The 20,086-nt window shown below is 43.9% G+C and overlaps 1 protein-coding gene across 2 annotated transcripts in view; it reads left to right on the forward strand.

The window, feature by feature from the left end:
- The window catches only part of PLPPR1 (phospholipid phosphatase related 1), a 141,036-nt gene that overhangs the window by 60,019 nt on the left and 60,931 nt on the right, over positions 1-20,086 (forward strand). For both annotated transcript variants that reach the window (XM_066614042.1, XM_066614043.1), the window contains exon 2: positions 19,864-19,972. In XM_066614042.1, coding sequence (XP_066470139.1) covers positions 19,910-19,972 — 63 coding nt within the window. In that variant the 5' untranslated portion in view covers positions 19,864-19,909. The remainder of the gene's footprint in view (positions 1-19,863; positions 19,973-20,086) is intronic.

Here is a 20,086-nt window from a genome sequence, read left to right on the forward strand (position 1 = left end):
GTAGTGTTTTGTAGAGTCATTAGCAAGATAGTTGATATGATTGGAAGGATTTCTGAGTTCAAGTCATATCTGGTGTAACATTAGATGGGACCATGCCTTCCAGCGCTCTCTGATCAACTGAGTTGGAAAACTTACAACTAGTCGTGTGCTCCAGTGGCTCCCAGTGGTACAGTGGTACAGTGATGCCAAAATGGCTGCTTCTGTATCCTGTGGGGCCAGGGCCACCGCCAGAGTCTCCTTGGGCTCGGCGATCAGCAATGGGTCTCCTCCGATCTGTGCCTGCTATTTAGTGGGTGCAGGCCCGTGTTGGGCTTCCAGGTGCAGGAAGGGGCATAGGATTTGGCGGTAGACTCTGCTGCTGTTCTTGCCTGCCTCCCAGGCTTGATCGTCCCTTCCGTTCACCCTCCCTCCATCCACATCCACCCTCCCCCTGCCCTCCCTTTGCCCCAAATCTCCCTGTTGCCTGGTGGGGACACTTACCAACTGGCACTCCCACAGCACATCATCCCAGTGCTGCGGTCCAGTGCTGACTGGCGCTGGTCTCTCTGCCAGCACAGTGGGCTTACTGCCAGCACTGATATGCCTTACAGCACTCGCACAACTGCGGTTGCTGGAGCAGCACACCAGCCATCTGTGCAGCCCCAGCATAGGATCGGTCCTTAAAGACAGTTGAATGTAGTATTCAACTTATTGGTTCCTTGTTACTACATCACAGAAAGCAGTGTATTTTAATTTAATAGTCTTGAACTCAATTCAGAGCCAAGATCCATCTTTAATCCCAACTTACAATATGGAACTCACTTTCAAGTGTTTTCCTTTCTTCGCCTTGTTTTCTTCTGTCTTCAGTTCTTTCATTAAGGGCGCAATCCTAACCCCTTATGTCAGTGCTTTCCAGCACTGACATAAGGGCAATGCAGCTCTGAGGTAAGGGTACAAACATTCCCTTACTTTGAGGAGGACTTCATGAGTGGTACCCAACTGCAGGCTGCAGCACACAGCCCATTGGCACCGCTATGCTAGTGCTAGAAAACACTGACATAAGAGGTTAGGATTGTGCCCTTAGTTTCTTTGAAAGGAAACTTAAACAATAATGGTGTAATCTGGTATAGAAATCCAATTAAATAAATAAATAACCCAGTTGTGGATCACATCTACCAGCTAAGGGTGTGTTCTCAGTTAGTTTAGGATGAAGCTTGTGACATGTGAGATGGACTTGTGAGGTGGATCCTGTAAACCTCTTGGAAGCTGGCAGAACCTTTTGGAATAGGGTATAGATACACAGTAATAAATTTATGTTGAGAATGCCAGGAAGTGGAGAGACAGCTACTCAAACTAGAAGAACCTGCAGGAAAGGTGAGATGCTGTAGAATGGGGAGGGGGCTGGGGATGAGCTTATATCACATTATTTCTGACATCTTCCCCTGGAGAAGGAGGTTAAACCTGTGAAATGGGTGAAAGCCCAAGACTTGGAAGTCCTATGCCTGGGTGGGCCAGCAGAGCATCTGATCAGAGACTCTGAGTGGTCCAGTGTCCTTTTCTGGTCAACATCCTCTGGTGCAGTGTTTCTCAAACTGTGGGTCAGGACCCAGAGGGTCGCGAGCCAATTTCAGGTGGGTCCCCATTCATTTCAATATTTTATTTTTAATAGATTAGACTTGACGCCGCCATGATATGTGACTGCATTTGGGGAAATGTTACAGATCTGTACTTTGTACCGCATACTATATATATTCTTTTAACAATGATAGTAAATGGGACTTACTCCTGGGTAAGTGTAGGTAGGATTACAGCCTAGAATTGTGATAACTTTTCCTACTTGATGATGTCACTTCCAGTCATGACATCACTTCCGGTGGGTCCTGACAGACTGTCGTTCTAAAAAGTGGGTCCCAGTTCTAAAAGTGTGAGAATCACTGCTCTGGTGGATCTAACTCCAGATGAGCTCAGGGACCCTAATCAGGGACTTGACTGACCACTGGGGTTACCATATCTGTTTAAAGCTATTCCTGGACTTTTCCACCCCCCCCCCCCAACATGAGGTAAACAAAATCCCTGGGAGTCCTGTTAAAATCTCAAGAACTGCTTTCAGTCGTCAACTGGAGATTTATGCTGATTCCTGGAGACTCCAGGCCAATCCTGGCAGAATTGACAATCCTGATGGGTACCCATGGCCCTGGTTGTCGTAAAGGTTACTCAAGCGAAGGGATTCTCATATAATCCAGTCTAGAGGCATGCAATTTTAATACGCCTTTCAGAAATCTGCATTGTGGCTCTGAGGAGGAGACTTTCCTAGGATAATGGCACTACTTAGTGGCTCTGCTTAACATTACCACTTTTCCTAACAACGTGGTCCCCTTCTGTTATGCCTCTGTAATGTCAGCTCTGTGATCAAAGAATAGTTCACAAGTTGAGTTTCTTTGTCTTTCAACTCCTCCATTAATATGCTGTAGGATAAATGAAGTCCTGCTTTATCCTGGATAATCCTTCAGAAGCTGCCTTGCATTTACAGGTTTAATGAGTGAATCACAAGGAATAATTGCACAATTCTAGGCATGACTACTCAGAAGTAAGGCCCATTGTGTTCAGTGGGGCTAACTCAGGGAAGTACATATAGGATTGTAGCCAAAGTATCCATTCTTCATTAATCCTGGTGTAAATTCAAAGTAACTCTGCTTTTTTCCAGAATGCTCATTTCTAGTGGAATAAGTGAGAAAATACAGGAGTGGTAAGCAGGTATAAAGAGCACTAGAAAGAAAAGGCATAATAATAAAGTGACAAGTAATCTTAGCCAAATGAGGAGCAAGGCTTATGTTTCCTAGGGTTTTGTGAGAGTTTAAAAAAGGGACCGTATTTTGAGTAGTTATGGGATTACGGCTGTGTTTATATGAGCAGCCAGGGTCTTGAGTGGAAGCCAGTCTGCAATAGCAATTAAGTGATAGCTCAGAGCTAGGAAAATCCATAATTTTCCAACTGATGGAGCAGGTGGTCATGAGTTCCTTGTGCCTGGGTCACTAGGCTACCAGCAGCAGCCCTTGAAGGCAATGTGGAATCATGGGATGCTCATGCATGACTGGCTGTGACTGACAGGTAGAAAAATCCATTCATTTGCCCCTTCATACAGGTCTGAGATTCAGTGGCTGCACACACACTGCATGCCAGTAGAGCTGCAAACCAGTCAGTGAGTAACAGATTGCCCCTACTGGGGCTGGAAAAGTTAGTGAACACTAGCTTATGCCAGGTGCTGTCAGTGGCCAACCAGAGTCCGTGTAGGCTCTGCCAACCACCTGGATTCTTTCAGGCTTCACTCCTGGGCCGCCCTGTTCTGCCCTGACACAAACATTGGCAATCAATCCTGCATGCCACAGATCTAAAGATTTGTTTGAAAGCCTGAGAGTTTCTGTCCTTGTTTTTAGCAAACGTGTGTGGGTCTTCTTCATAACTGGAGACAAAATGTCGCACACCAGAAATAACCCATTAAAATGGATGCATGTGTATTCTGACTCTAGGATTTTCTTGCCATGAAATTTAAAATTGTCTAGAAAAAAACCTCCATATTTTCTGTCTTTAAACACTCAAGATAGGTTTCAGGGAATCCAGCTGAGAAGAAGTCTAAGCACTTCTAGGGTTTATTTAGCTCTGTTTGTTTTTTCTATTGTATCATTGCATTTTTTGTATTGCATTTTAATTTTGATTTCCAGGGGGATTGCTGAGTTACAGCACAATACTACACATGCCTTCTCAGAAGTAGCCCCCACTGAATTTACAGCCCCCTTTGAATCATTGCCTTATAGGGTAATCCTATGCCTGATTACTTGAAAGTAAGTCCCATTGTGTTGAATGGGACCTACTCGTAGATGAACAAGTGTATGACTGCAGACTTATAGTGCAATTGTATAGGATTGCAGTCTTAGGGCCCAATCCTATCCAGTTTTTCAGTGCCAGTGCAGCTGTGCTAGTGGAGCATGCACTGCATCCTGTGGTGGGGAGGCAGTCACAGAGGCCTCCTCAAGGTATGGGCACATTTGTTCCTTCGCCTTGGGGCTGCACTGATTGCGGCTGCACTGATGCTAGAAAATTGGATAGGATTGGCCCCCTAGGCTGCAATCCTATACACACTTACCTGACAGTAAGCCCCAATGAATACAATGGGACTTACTTCTGAGTAAAATTATTTACCCCCTTACCACCCCCTCCACTGGCAGGCAGCTCTACGGCCATCTGGGCTGAGTTGCTGCAACTGTTAGTGCCGCAAAGCTGCCTGACAGCAGAGGGGGTGGGGGCTGCACCTCCATTCCTGCAGCCACTGTCCTCCCTAAAGGGAAAGCAAAGAGCAAGTGGAGAGCAGCAGCAGCTATTGGAGCGGAACTCTCCTCTCCTCTGCCACTGCATCTGCCTTCCAGCCCACCAACCTGGCGGGTCTTCTCAGGATGGCGGCAGCTGCTCTGATCTAGATGGAAGCTGGTGAGTCTTGTCGGGGCATCACCCTGTGGATCGAAAATACTGTATCTGAAAAAAAAAATATTTCTCTGACCCCATAAAGGGAAAGCACAGAGCAGGTGCAACCCCACAAATTGCAACTGGTTTGACAATCCAGCAGTTTTGCTAGCCTACCAGAACTTTGCCAACATTTTTGTTCTTCTCCATTGCATCAAGATGTCTGATCTTTAAATGTCAGTACAGTACACCAACCAAGCAGAACTGGAGTTTTCCTGAGTGAAAAATGCACATCAACAAGCCCGTCTGGCTCCTTGGGGGTCCATTCCTTTTGCTCTCTTGTTTGTTGCTGGGGTTGTGCCAGTAAACCAGATTAAAATAGCCTCCCAAAGAGGTTCAGTCAGATATGAAAAAAATAAATAAATCTTACTCTCTTGAGAAATTCTGTGGCTGATTATTCCCTGGAGACAGGATTTGGCTTATTTCCTTGCTTTCGTTCTTTCTTACTGTCTGACTAGCGAGATGCCCAGATTGCCATTTCGAGTTTTTCAAGCGCACAGATTGGCTGATGTTATAACTGCTCTTAGCTCTGCACTGGGAGAGCCTTTTCCTTCCTTCTGTGCCTAGGGAGATGGGAACAACTTAAACTAACCTGCCTTTTTAGCCTTCTTCTTAGGGTCTCCAGGAGAAGGCAATAAATCTCATGGTGGGTGGATTAAGTCCCTGAGGATACAGAGCAGGGTGTTTTCAACAGTGGTACCAGAGTGATAGCACTTCCTCACCAGGGAAGTCCTCTAGAGCTCATCCCTGCTTTGTTTTTAGGAAGGGTATGTTGCTTAGGAGAGCTTTTTAAAGTTGATTTTAATGGCATAGCCATATGTTGCCGGCTGATGAACTGAGATTGTGGCTGGGATTTATTTGTGATGGTGGTGCCTCTCTCCTGTTTTTCCTGTCTGGGTTTATAGACTGTAATCTGCTTTGCGCCTGTCTGGCTAAGAAAGTGAGATGCAAGTATGATAAACAAAAGTAGGAGAGATGACCACAACACAGCAACCAATACAAGAGTTGTACAAGAATGGCTCTTGCTGATGTTTGTTGAGTAAAGCTAATGGACAGTGTTGGGATTCACATTCCCATCTGTGTAAAGTGATGAAGCAATCAAGTTCACTGGGGCACATGCATAGAATCGTCAATAAATGCAAGGCAAGAATTTCCTGTGCTTATTAAAATGATCTGGGTGAGGTGCTAATTTGTTGAGGTCAAAGGTGGTTGAAACTTAAATATATTTAATGAAAATATACTCCTAATTGGACATACATGACAAAAACAATCACCTTTATAGTCATTTGCAGGAAGTCAGAGGAGTAGAGATGACCTACAGTGTGTAAGTATAGCTGCTATCTCGGCAAGTGTAAACATATGCAGTACCACTTGGAGTTACAGCACCAATCAGATCACCCCTGCAAAAATATTCATAGGCCAGTCTTTGAAAAATATTTGCTAATACCACTCTGCTTTATACTGTGAACAATTCTCCTTTTTATAAGCTTAATATTAAATAACTAGCCATGGAATGTACTACACCAAGTGATGACTAATAGCTTCTAAACCATGTTTTCCATTTTCCAACTCAGACATAGTTGAGAAAAAGAGTTTGCCCACTGTATGTTTGGGAAGGAATGTTCTTGTTTTCCTGCTTCCCTGAGCAGTGAGAAGCACAGGATCAGCCTCCATGCCTGGGCTGTCTTGGGAGCACTGGAGACTTGTGGCATCTCATATTTGTTTTAAGAAAGACAAAGCAGATTTGCTGGAAAAAAAGTCAAGCTGAGCATAGTGAAGGCAAGTCGATGCCTTCAGCATCTACAAATCCTACACCAGGCCATCAGGGGGAGCAGCTGAAGCCAGGAGATACTTCTGCATCAATCACAATTCCCTTTCTCTTCTTTGATTCTCTCCAAACAGCAAAGTGACAACACCTGCTTCTCCATCCCCTCCAACTGAAGAGAGTTTCCAAGCTATCAGGAGGACACCACCTGTCCTGAGCTCCTACTTCAAAACCTCAGCTGATCATCCTGGGGGCTATTAGCAAGCCACCAGTCAACAAAAGGATGGTTAGCCAGCCTTCTTAATGGCATTGTGGGCATATCTCCAGGACAGAGTTAAACCTGTTTAACTATTGTGTCTCTAGGAAACCCAGGAAATGTATGTTTTGCCAAATCCCAATCCACTGGGCCTTGCAAGCCAGTCCAATCAATCAGAGTTGCCAATAAGCCAAGTTCCAGTCCAAAGTCAGGTTCCAGGTAGGTCAGTCCAATCAATCAGGGTATCCAAATCAAAGTCCAAAGCCAAAGTCCAGTCACAATCCAATTCCCAATTCCATAAACCCAGTCAGTCAGTCTCCTCTCCTACCTCCAACCTGCACTCCTTCAAAACCCATCAAAACCTTTCTGCCTTAGGTGTCCCTATATACCTGAGGGATCTCCATATGCTCTAGTGGCTGCAGCTGTGCAGCACACCTCCAGCTACCACCTGGGCTTTAATCCTGCATTTACTCAGAGCAAGGGGCACTGTGGACACCACACCCTATCTCCTCGGTAATATCTTCCGCAATTCCAATACAATGTACTTCTGTGGCTGGAGGGGAACTAGAAATCTCCTACCCAGAATTCTTAGCACCCTCAACAAGCTACAATTTCCGGTATTCTTTTGGAGAAACTATGACAGTCAAACTGACATAAAATCAGCATATGTTGAAAGAGTAGATATGTTCCTTCTTTCCTTCCTGTAGCAAAGAGTAAGAGTAATGATTCTCTGCACCTCAGCAGTGGTTTGCTGCACAAATCCAGATCTCACAGTGCACTCTTGTGTCAGCTCCAGATAATCATGGAGGTGTCCACAGGGTTGCCAGCTTTGGAACCATCCCCTGTAATTGTGCCTATAATAGTGGCTTGATCTGCAGGAATTAGCAGGTACAATTTTTCTTGGGAAAAACACGTTATCACCTAATGCTGCAGATGAAGGTGCTATTAAAAGTATGGGGTTTTATTTCTTTGCAGGGTGTGGTTTGGGGGGGTCAGTTGGCAACCTTAGGTATCTCTTAGTGAATTGGAAACTCTCCATGAAATTGGAAAGATCTGTGGCAAGCCATGTTTGACATTACAGTTGGATCCAAAGAACTACCAGTCAGAAGCAGCCTCTCACAGTGATAATGTAAAATATATATATTGGCTCATTGGTGGAATTCAGCATTACTTTTATAGCATTCCCAAACTGTGAGCTGTGTCTCCCTGGGGAGCTATGGAATCCTCACAAAAAAAACCACCAGCCTATACATTGTATAGAATTGTAGCCCTAATGGGGAGCCACGGCCAACGGCCCAGTACGTCAAAGGAGCTACCATGACAAGATGGTTCCCTGTCTCAAAAGGGCTCACAATCCTTAAAAAAAAAAAAAAAAAAAAAGGTAGTTGCTCTGTCCCATATATACAGGGTGAACCAAAAGTAGGTGGACAGTAAATGATAACATTTATTCCACCTACTGTCCACCTACTTTTGGTTCACCCTGTATAAGAGAGCCACTACTTTTTCTTTTTTTAAAAAAAAGACTTCTTTGCCTAGTTAGCAGGGGCCAAACTTTTGCAAAGATCGGTGCAGCGGCAAGCAGAGAGTGACAGGCAACAGAGGAGCATGGATAGGAATAAAATGATGAGAGTAGTGATTTTCAACAAATGTGCCATGGCTCACTGGTGTGCTGCAAATGGTCTACAGTTATGCCTCCGGAGTTTGGCGTCCACCTAGCTGAAATCCACCCATCATTGCCAGCCTTCAGACCCCCTATTATACATAGATTACTAGTTTGAGCTACTACCTTTTGCCAAGAGCTTAAATGTTTCTCTTCTATGTAGGACATTCTGTAGCCTTTCCTAGAAAAAAAAAAAGTGCAAGTTTTACATGAAACATCTTTTCAACATCTTTTTAGATACCTAGTTACAGGCCTGATTCTTTTATGATTTGCTGCTCTATGCTCTTTTTACCTGACTACTTTTTATCTGACAACTGTTTTTATGTTATGCTGTTAATATGCTTTTATTCGTTTTTAAATTATGTTTTTTTAATTTGTTTTAACCTTGCTGTAAGCCACCTTGAGTCCCTCTGGGGAGAAAGGCGGGGTAGAAATAAAGTTAATAATATTTAATAATAATTTTAACCCATGTAGCTTCTTTGCCTCACCATCTTATTTATAAGCCAAAGTGAAACTCTGGGTGGCTCAGCAGCACCAACCTTCCCATCCAAACAAGGAGAGGCGGGGTTATTTAATACATATTTAATACCGAAGTCAGGAAATGCATGAGTGGCAGCCAAGGACACCAATCAGAAACCCGAAGGAGGCATAGTTGTGGCTTTTTGGAAGCTGTTCCATTGGGAGACTGGACCAAAATCTATTAATTCTACAGTTTGTTTACTGCTGAGTAAAAACACTGAAAAGCAGTGCTTTTTTTGTAAAAAAAAAAAAAAGGAACTCACGACTTGTTAATCTTTTATTTATTTATTTATTTATTTTTAAATTTATTTAAAATAAAATATTATATATATATATATATATATATATATATATATATATATATATATATATATATAAAATATGTATATATAAATATATAAAATATTTTTTTATTTAAAATAAAATAAATCTTTTATTTATTTATTTATTTATTCATTCATTCATTCATTCATTCATTCATCTCATTTCTCTCTCTTTAAGTCCCCATTCCCCAACTACTTTCCCCATTCCCCAACTACTCCCCATTCCCTTACCCAATTACCTGCTAATTGGGTAAGGGGCACTTTTTCAAGTGGGTGCTCCTTTTTTTAGCAGGGGGAGAGTAACTGGCCCACCTCATCCCAGCACTGTCTGTTCTAGTGGCTGTCTGCTGGTATTTATTTGCATCTTTTTAGATTGTGAGCCCTTTTGGGACAGGGAGCCATTTAGTTATTTGATTTTTCTTTGTAAACCGCTTTGTGAACTTTTAGTTGAAAAGCGGTATATAAATACTGTTAATAATAATACTTAAGAACTAGAAAATGAGGGGAGATCTTCAAGAGAGAAGAACAAAAAGAGACGGACCACCTCGGGAGCGCACACCAAGGATTATATCACGGCTTGTTGCATGTATTTGCAAATATGTAACAACCAAAAAAATTAATTAAAACTTTTAAAACATTTAATAAATATTGGTTAAAACAATTGATGAAGGCAAAATATAAAAAAATGATTACATTACATCACTCTACAGATTTGTTTGAACACAAATCAATTAGCACACAGGGCAGAGGGGGCACAAAAGATGGGTTAATTAATTGATTAATAAACAAGTTACGGATCAAAAATCATGTGGTCACATACCCTCTATTGGCTCAAGACATTGAAACATGATTGGTGCAAAAAAAAAAAGAGAAATATGTGATCAGATAACAATGAATGCGCAATATAAGCACACAAGGGGGGAGCAGAAGAATAAACACAAAAGATGAATTGTAAAATAGATAAATTATATAATACCAGAATATAATCTATTTTACAACTCATCTTGAACCAATAGAGGGTGTGTGACCACATGATTTTTGATTCATAACTTCATAACTTAATCAATTCATTAACCCATCTTTTGTGGTTCTCCCCTTTCCCCTGTGTACTATGTCCCCATTATAATAATAGTGCTTAAATATAGTATAAAAAAATCAAAAATTAATAGACAACAGTGATCTGACCAACTGCACAGAGGAATACATATTTCCTAAGTGTTATTATAATGCAGCAAGGACACTTAAGCTTCCCCATTTATAGTTAAAAACCTAAATCTCCTGTTGATGACATTACAAAGCTACTAAATTATTAGTAATAATTTTTGCTTAATTAATTTAGATCAGCCAAGCCTTATATTAATAACTATAAAAATGAATGAATTACTTGCTTCTGAGTAGACCTGCATGGGGTTGGGCTGCAATCCCATCCGCATTTTCCTGGGAGTAAGCCCCACTGAACACAAGGGGACTTACTTCTCAGTAGACATGCCTAGGCTGTCTCAGGTGCAGGGGCTGCACCAGCCAGCTTCCTTCCCCCCCCCCTCCTCTGCCAAGCCAGTACCTGGGTGCTGCAACCCGTCTCCCTGGCTGGCTGGCTGGCTGTCCCTCGTAGTAGTAGTAGTAGTAGTAGTAGTAGTAGTAGTCGTCCCCCTCCTCCTCCTCCTCCTCCTCCTCAGCGGGCTGGGCTCAGGCTGAGAGCGCGGTGAGGCAGGGGCAGTGCTTTTTTGTAAAAAAAAATTAAAAAAGGTGCAGAAACTCACTTACAAGAACAAGTTTAAGATTAACAAGTGTAATCTTTTATTTACTTATTTATTTACCTCCCCACCTAAAAAAAAAAGAAAAAAAATTTATTCCTTATGGAGATTTGAACCCCCAACCTTTAGCTCCACAGACCAGTACTTTAACAATTGAGCTATAGAAAGTCTCAGGCTCAAAGTGTTTGGAACTAATACTTGGGGCACTGATAGCCACCAGCTGGGCTCAAGAGCTTATATATTTGTTCTGAACACTTTGACAACAGGCTTTCCTATAGCCTAATGGAGAGAGTGCTGGGTTTTGGAGCACAAGGTTGGAGGTTCGAATCCCTCCCTAGCCAGCAGTGCTGGGCAGCGCAGGGAGGGGAAAAAAGGTGGGGGCCAGGAGGAGGGGGGAAAAAGGTGCCGGTGCGTTTCATTACAAAAAAAGCCCTGCTGAAAAGTATTTTGAACATTGTCAAGTATTTCCTATCACTTGATGTATCTTCCTTGGACTGGTCGAGAGATTCATTTGTATTACCGTAGATACTCGCCTATAGTATGTGAAATTTTTGCCAAGTAATCAAGCTCCAATTCTCACTTTGCCTTATCTCTGGGTCAATCAGAGGGCAGAGCCTTTCCACTCTGATGTTTAGTTTCTCAAATGCAGACAGTTTCTCAATCAGCAGGCAGGCAGGCACAGCTCCTTTTATTCTCTTTCCTTCTGCTGCAACCTGGTTCTGCTTGGCAAATGCTTGCAAAGCAGATCTGTTTTTTGAAACACCAGGATGGGACCCTCCTTCCCAGGCTACACAGTTCAGTGCACCCTTACTTAAGAATAACACCCATGGAAAGCAGTGGGTCTACTTCTGAATAAAAAGGGCTGCAAATATATGCAGCTGCATCTCTCTGCTGTGAATTGAATTGCACACTCCCAGTTATGTGTTATGGGTTGTATGTTATACGTAGAGCTTCTGGCTTAACACACCAGACACCTTAAAGGTGGATTTGATTCATGGATCTCCTGCAGTGGTTCCCAACCTTTTTCACATGCATATCCCTTGGCAGCCCATTTCCATAAATTGTACCCTTCCTATTAGCAAAATGTTTGTAATTAGTAAGACAAGCCCTCATCTCCTCCATATGAAAGCCCAGACTTCATGTATTCATCACAGTGTTTTCTCTTTTCATCTGTTTGAAGAACAGAAGACTCTGTCTTTGCACTGTTTGGCACCAGAAGTGTGCAGAGAAATTCTGGCTGATTGATCACTTTCCATATTATGTTTCAGCTTTTTAACTGTGCTGGTTTTCAATCACTGGTTCATACATGAATTGATGACCAAAAACTAGCTATTGGTGGGGCTTTCACAGCCAACTAGCTACCTCCCTTCCTGCCTTGCTGGTCCTTGCAAGACATTGCTGCCTTGCAAGGCGTTCTGGAGCACGACCTGCCTTTTCTGCCATTATTTCATTCTTTTTCAATTACCCCTAAAGGTCCTGTTGAGTATCTCTGGGAGTATATGAATACCAGGTTGGGAACCACTGTTTTACTGGTATGTTGTTTACAGTGCACTTACTCTGAGAGTGTTTACAAAAAGGTAATGAAGACCAGAATTTAAAAAGAATAAAAATGTATCTTATGATCTTTTACTATGTTTTTAATAAATTAGAGACTACAGTTCTTAGGTAACAATTAGTGGTGGGTTATTTTTCAGGATCTGGCCTCGAATAAAATCAGACAAAACTATAGTCAGACACCCCCCTAAGTTTAACCCCCGACTTATCCGAGGGTCATAGAAAATTCCATGATTGTTGACTCAAAACCTGCCCTCGGCTTATCTGTGGGGTCAACTTGTAGGCGGGTGCCTGCACTGAGTGTGTGGGGTCAGCAGAATTAACTGCTGCAGAAGAAGATGAACTGACAGGCATCAGAAATAACAGAGGACTGAACTGAACAACATAACAATTAAAATTTTTAGTTATTGAACTTTGAACAGACTCTTAATACTCATTTTTTAAAATGATAAATATATGAAAGAAATGGATGGTGTGCCTTAACAATTGTAGTGCCTTGTCAGAGTGCTGTGATATGATAAAGGTTGAAAACTGCGGTACTAGAGGCTGAAGAGAGGGGAGGGAGGACTCTCCAGAATGAGAACTGACAGTCCACTTTTGAGACCTTTTTGCAGGCCCTCCTGGAGTATTATTCCGTTAGATCTCCTGAATGATAAGGAAATGATTGAGACATACAAAATTATGCAGGGGGATGGATAGAGTGGATAGAGAGATGCTCTTTTCCCTCTCACATAACACCAGAACCAGGGGACATCCATTAAAATGGAGTGTTGGGAGAGTTAGAACAGACAAAAGAAAATATTTCTTTACTCAGTGTAGTTAGTCTCTGGAACTCCTTGCCACAGGATGTGGTGATGGCATCTGGTCTGGATGCCTTCAAAAGGGAATTGGACAAATTTCTGGAGGAAAAGTCCATCACAGGTTACAAGCCATGATGTGTATGTGCAACCTCCTGATTTTAGAAGAGGGTTACTTCAGAATGCCAGATGCAAGGGAGGGCACCAGGAGGTGGGTCTCTTATCTTGTGTGCTCCCTGGGGCATTTGGTGGTCTACTGTGAGATACAGGGAGCTGGACTAGATGGGCCTATGGCCTGATCTAGTGGGGCTGTTCTTATGTTCTTATGACTAGAAAAAGCCTCCTGTCAGGCAACAGTACGGAAAGAAACAAATACAAGCAACCATATTGTTTGTCAAGGGCGCTTATGGTACTAGTAGCATATATCAAAATAATGATCTGCAGTGAGGCCTTGCTAAGTGCATTTGACACATTGACACATGGTTCCTGCCAAAAAAGCCTGAATGAAATCTGGCTGTGCAAGTCACTGCTGACTGCAACACAAGTTAGTACTAGCAAGCTTTGCAGAAAGTCATTGCCACCACCTTCCCATCCGCTGTCACTCACGACATGAAGACTGTCAAGGCCAGGTTTCCATTTTTCCTTGAGTCTCTTCCCTTACAATTAGGAGAGTAATGAAACAGTTTAACTGGTGCTCGGTGCCAGTGACCTGTTAGGGAGATTATTCGGAACAGACTGGAGAAGCTTCTCCTTCCCTAAGGCAGCCCTTCTGTTTCAGGAAAAGGATTGCCAAATATTTGGCTTAGATAATGAAACTGCAGATGTCTCTTTGTGGTTGTCTTGTGGAGTGGGGGGGGGGGTGAGGGATTGTGGGTTTTGTATTGTGCAGTGTTATCTCAATCACATAGCCTGGCTCATCAGTGTAGCTTGGAGAGCAGAGACCTGCCAGGTACTGCTGAGAGAATCTTCCCCAGAGACAGTGCGTCAGTGAGGCACATTTGGTAGGGCTTGAGGCAAAAGAAGGTGCTTCTTATTCTGCCTTGGAAAGGAATAAGACAAGCAGAAGGCTTCTTGCTTTTGTTCTGCTGTAGCTTATAACTGATGGGCTTTTATTATTTTATTCATTTACATCCCACCTGTCTCTCACACTAAATATTCATGATGGCTGACAACATTTGTAATAAAATAACAATGAAAGGGGGGAAAGCACACAAATGCAATTAAAAATATAACCACCCAGCCCAAAATTCAATACAGCAGCCGAAAGCCCTTCAGCATCACCACCAACCATCAACTGAACCGCAACTTCTCCAAAAGCTCTCATCCCACCCCCCAAAAGCCATAAGCTGGAAAATAGACAGTGATGGTTGGTGATGATGCTAACACCTTATTGGTTCCCTGTTGTGTCTTCATAACACTTTAGTGGCTCTCAGAACAATCAGTCTCATTGGTCAGTTCTGAGTTAAGGAAATCCACATAAGAACATAAGAAGAACCCCGTTGGATCAGGCCAAAGGCCCATCTAGTCCAGCTTCCTGTACATAAGAACATAAGAACAGCCCCACTGGATCAGGCCATAGGCCCATCTAGTCCAGCTTCCTGTATCTCACAGCGGCCCACCAAATGCCGAAGGGAACACACCAGATAACAAGAGACCTGCATCCTGGTGCCCTCCCTTGCATCTGGCATTCTGACATAGCCTATTTCTAAAATCAGGAGGTTGCACATACACATCATGGCTTGTAACCCATAATGGATTTTTCCTCCAGAAACTTGTCCAATCCCCTTTTAAAGGCATCCAGGCCAGATGCCGTCACCACATCCTGTGGCAAAGAGTTCCACAGACTGACCACACGCTGAGTAAAGAAATATTTTCATTTGTCTGTTCTAACTCTCCCAACACTCCATTTTAGTGGATGTCCCCTGGTTCTGGTGTTATGTGAGAGTGTAAAGAGCATCTCTCTATCCACTTTATCCTTCCCATGCATAATTTTGTACGTCTCAATCATGTCCCCCTCAGGCATCTCTTTTCCAGGCTGAAGAGGCCCAAACGCCGTAGCCTTTCCTCATAAGGAAGGTGCCCCAGCCCAGTAATCGTCTTAGTCACTCTCTTTTGCACCTTTTCCATTTCCACTATGTCCTTTTTGAGATGTGGCGACCAGAACTGGACACAATACTCCAGGTGTGGCCTTACCATTGATTTGTACAACAGCATTATAATATTAGCCATTTTGTTCTCAATACCTTTTCTAATGATCCCAAGCATAGAATTGGCCTTCTTTACTGCCGCTGCACATTGGGGCGACACTTTCATCGACCTGTCCACCACCACCCCAAGATCTCTCTCCTGATCTGTCACAGACAGCTCAGAACCCATCAGCCTATATGTGAAGTCTTGATTTGTTGCCCCAATGTGCATGACTTTACACTTACTTACATTGAAACGCATCTGCCATTTTGCTGCCTGCTGCCAGTTTGGAGAGATCCTTCTGGAGCTCCTCACAATCACTTCTGGTCTTCACCACTTGGAAAAGTTTGGTGTTGTCTGCAAACTTTGCCACCTCACTGCTCACCCCTGTCTCCAGGTCATTTATGAACAGGTTGAAAAGCACCGGTCCCAGGACAGATCCTTGGGGCACACCGCTTTTCACTTCTCTCCATTGTGAAAATTGCCCATTGGCACCCACTCTTTGTTTCCTGGTCTACAACCAGTTCTCAATCCAGGAGAGGACCTGCCCTCTAATTCCCTGATTGTAGAGTTTTTTCAGTAGCCTTTGGTGAGGGACCGTGTCGAACGCGTGTATCATGTCGATCGTGTATCTCACAGTGGCCCACCAAATGCTTCAGGGAACACACTAGACAACAGAAACAACCTGTGTCCTGGTGCCCTCCCCTGTATCTGGCAATCAGAGGCAGCCTACCTCTACCTTGCACAAAACTACCATGAATTGTAACCCATGATGAACTTTTCCTCCAGACATTTGTCCAATCCCCTCCTAAAGGCATCTAGGCAAGATGCCATCATTGCTTCCTGTGATAAGGAGTTCCACAGAATAATGACACACTGAGTACAGAAATATTTTCTTTTGTCTGTTCTAACTCTCCCAACACTCCATTTTAGTGGATGTCCCCTGGTTCTGGTGTTATGTGAGAGTGTAAAGAGGTCTCTCTATCCACTCTATCCAGCCCCTGCATAATTTTGTATGTCTCAATCATGTCCCCCCTCAGGTGCCTCTTTTCTAGGCTGAAGAGGCCCAAACATGAAGAGGCCACTTTTTGTTATACAAGGCAGTTGTGTTTTCCTTTTCTGGTTATTGGGCTATAACATTTGATAGAATACAGATATTTCATCTTGGTTTGTTTCATTGCATTTTGCATTAAATTACCCTTCAAATGATATATAATGGTATTATTTAAAAATACCAACATTTTTCACATTTTGGCCAGTAATGATGTCACCTCCCCCCCCCCAAGGGTGTCACCTGGTGCAGTCCACAGTCCCTACAGCCCATAGTGATGCCATTAGGAAGGAGGAACAGGAGAAGTGGAGGCAAATATGTTTTTAATTTATAATTCATTAATTAATGAAATGGCTATTGATTCAGCAACTTGAGTTCCTTAATTCATTGATAGTCCTAGTGCAAGAGTTTTGAGAATGATTGGGCTATAGTATGCCACATTTGAGGTGCTATAATATTCGATGATTAAGGAAACCTAACAAAAGTTTGATGCAAACATCTCTTCAGCTAACTAGAAGTAGAGAATTTAGTACAGGTAGATTACCCCTTATCCAGACATCTGAAATACAAACTATTCTGAAAAGAAGTCTTTTTTGTCCAAGACTTAAAAAAAAAACAACTTTCTGTAGCATGAACACTAGAAAGTCTTGTGCTCATTCCCATGTACAGTGCAGGTACAGGCTTTAAGTTCTCCTCTCTGCTCTGTAGTGTGTCCATTTACAGCAATGGGTCTCAAACTGGGGTGTCATCACACCCCAGCCAGAGAGCCCTGACCTCTGCCCCCTTAAGGGGCAGGGAGGGGGGAAGGCAACGATGTTATCCACTGGATTGCAGCGCTTTGGAGGGGTTCAGGGGCTTGCTGCCACTTACCAGAGCCTGCAGTAGCCTTCTGGGGGTGTGGGGAGCCCCCGCGTCAGCCTCCACAGGGCTCCCCATACTTCAGAGTCAGTAAAAACCGCGATCGCAACCACTTCCGGTTTTGCGAATGCAAAACTGAAAGTGGTCATGATCACGATTTTGAGGGTCTCCACAGTTTGGGAAGCCCTGCTGAGGCTGGCACTGGGGGCTCTCTGCACTCCTGGGTGGCTGTTGCAGGCTCTGGTAAGCGGCAGCAAGCCCCTGCGCCCTTCTGAAGGGGCGCGATCCAGTGGATTGTGTTGTTGCCTTCCCCCCCCATGTGCATTTACTGCAGCTCAAACTCTCCCTGAGAGTTTGAGAACTGCTGCTGTACAGACACTGTTGAAAAATGTCAAAGAGGCCAGCAGACACAAAGAGGCCAGCAGGTAACCGTGAAAAGAGCAAGAGGATGCATTTCTCATTTATACAATTATTCTGAAATCCAGGCACCTTCCTGTCCATCGAACACCAAGCAGTCTGGATAAGGAATACTCAACCTGTAATCCCATTCTCCTCTTTATTTCAAGGAAAACTGTAGGCAGGGCCGGCCCATCCATGAGACCAACTGAAGCTGTTGCCTCAGGCCATGGACTGGCAGGGGGCAGCCACTTCTGTTTACTTGCTCATCAACACTGATCCTCCCACTCCCTGGATTAGAAAAGGAAAAGGAGGACAAAATGGAAATGTGGAAGAAGGGAGGGCCATGGGCTACAGTGCTGGATCCTATCAGTGTTTAACATATCATCTGGTAAGGAAAGGCAGCATTTGGGATGCTGCCTCAGGTGCTGAAAGGTCTTGGCCTGGCACTGCTTTTGGCATTGCTCATTAAAGGTGATATTCAGGTGGAAGGATAAAAGTGTTTCCTCTGTACCCGAACATGTACAAGTATTTACAATGGCAAAGAATTCAAAATCCTTTTTTTTTTTTTTTTTTTTTGGCTTTTTGGAAGTCAGCCACCTTCCATTATTGCCTCTGATGTCTTTTTGGGAAATGGTTCCCTGATGAATCCTGGCAATTTTGTTTTCATCTACACAGTGTTAGTTATTGCCTTGTGGTAGCCAGATGCAAGGTCATTACTGTAACAATTCATTTTAAGGGTTGAATTGTCAGCACAGGGTCAGCACTGTGCCAAACTGACTGGCAGAGTTTGAACTTCTTCACAAAATAAATCTTAGCTTTCCATATAGACACGAAGAACTTGGCGGCTGGATCTCACATGACATACAAATAAGGTTGCCAACCTTTTTCTTGGCATGTTCCTGTGCCTTTTACCACTGCCTGCCTGCTGTGCAGAATTTTAGCAGGCAAATATTTTCCTATCACTTCATCTCCACTCCTCAAAATACTCCATCTGCTTAATACGTATATATCAGGCAGTAATTAAAAGTACAGGAACACCACTGAATAAAAATGTTGGCAATGTTAGCTTACTGGGAGTTTTGTGCTTTGAGAAACTGCAGTTGGTGGTCTGGGAAGTTCAGAGTGGGTCATAAATGGCCAATCAGAATGCCTTTGAATGAGTGCTTATCAGGGTGTTCAGTTTCCTGTGCATGGACAAGGACTCTGCACAGGGGCATGAAAGGATTGGCCATAGCTCAGCAGAAGGCATGCTTTGTAAGTGTTCCAAGTTTAATTACTTGCATCTCCACTTAGAAGGATCTCTGATAGCAGGGCTAGGAAAAGTCCACATTAGATAGCACTGGGAGAGGTGGGCCAGTGGTCTGGCTCAGTGCTTACTAACAGCCCAATCCAATGCATGGCAGTTGCCCAGACCACCAGGCAGTGGAGAGTTGAGTGGGGGGAGGTGGGGAGGAGGCGTTCCAGGGTGGGGGAGGTGGGGAAGGATGGGAAGGAGGCATGGAAAGGCAGGAAGCCGGGTGGGGGGGCGGGACAGGTGGAGCTCTTGAGCTGTCTGGAGCGAGGGGCTGCAGCAGCGCCAAAAATGGCTGCTGCGGTATCCATTGCACCCCGGGCAGCCGCCACCACCTCTGGCTGCTCGGGAGAAAGGGACTTTTGTACCCTTCCCCCAAGTAAGGGAAGTAGCCCCACAATAGTGTTACTCAATTCTGTGGCAGCTCTGGAGCTGGTACAGAATCAAAGAGTCCTGTGTCAGGCCATGTGGCCCAATACAGGGCTCAGATTCTGGTGGAGCCCTGCCCCTCTTCCTCCCCCACCATGCCTCCTCCCTGCCCTCCCCCACCAAACCCCACCCTGGAACACCTCCCCCCACACCCCACTCAACTCTCCACTGCCTGGTGGTCTGGGCAACTGCCATGCAGTGGAACGCCAGCCTCCCAGGATCAGTGCTGGTCCAGTGCAGGCTCGTGCTGGGCCAGCTCCGGTGCTCAGTTGGCACTAACCCTTGCAAATGTGCTTTATGACACGTTTGTAATGGTGCGCACTGGTTGTAAGCTGGTATGCCAAGTATGGAATTGGGCTGTAAGACAGGCTAATATCCTACATGTTGGAGATTCTTAAATTTTTACATCTGTTTTCTCACCTGATAAAAACCATACCATACTGTTGGTGTACATCTTCTGGCAATATTAAGTGGGCGATTTCAGCTTCTTAACACCTTAAATAATTACGGTTTTTCTTTTGCTCAGCTTTGAACAACTTCTGACATTCTAACCTCAAGAGGTGTGATGAGACATGGCTTTGGGGAACAACACGCAGAGAAGTTACTCCATCCTCCCGTGCTTCATCTTTGTCGAGGTGAGTGCAGCTTTTGAACTCTGGTTGGAGAATCGTAATTTCCATCATGCTGTATGAGACCTGAAGTGAGAACATGGTAGAGAAAAGTTCCGAGTCTATTTATTTGTCAGTATT

Source organism: Tiliqua scincoides, chromosome 2, assembly GCF_035046505.1.
Source record: "Tiliqua scincoides isolate rTilSci1 chromosome 2, rTilSci1.hap2, whole genome shotgun sequence".
NCBI classification, from domain to species: Eukaryota; Metazoa; Chordata; class Lepidosauria; order Squamata; family Scincidae; genus Tiliqua; species Tiliqua scincoides.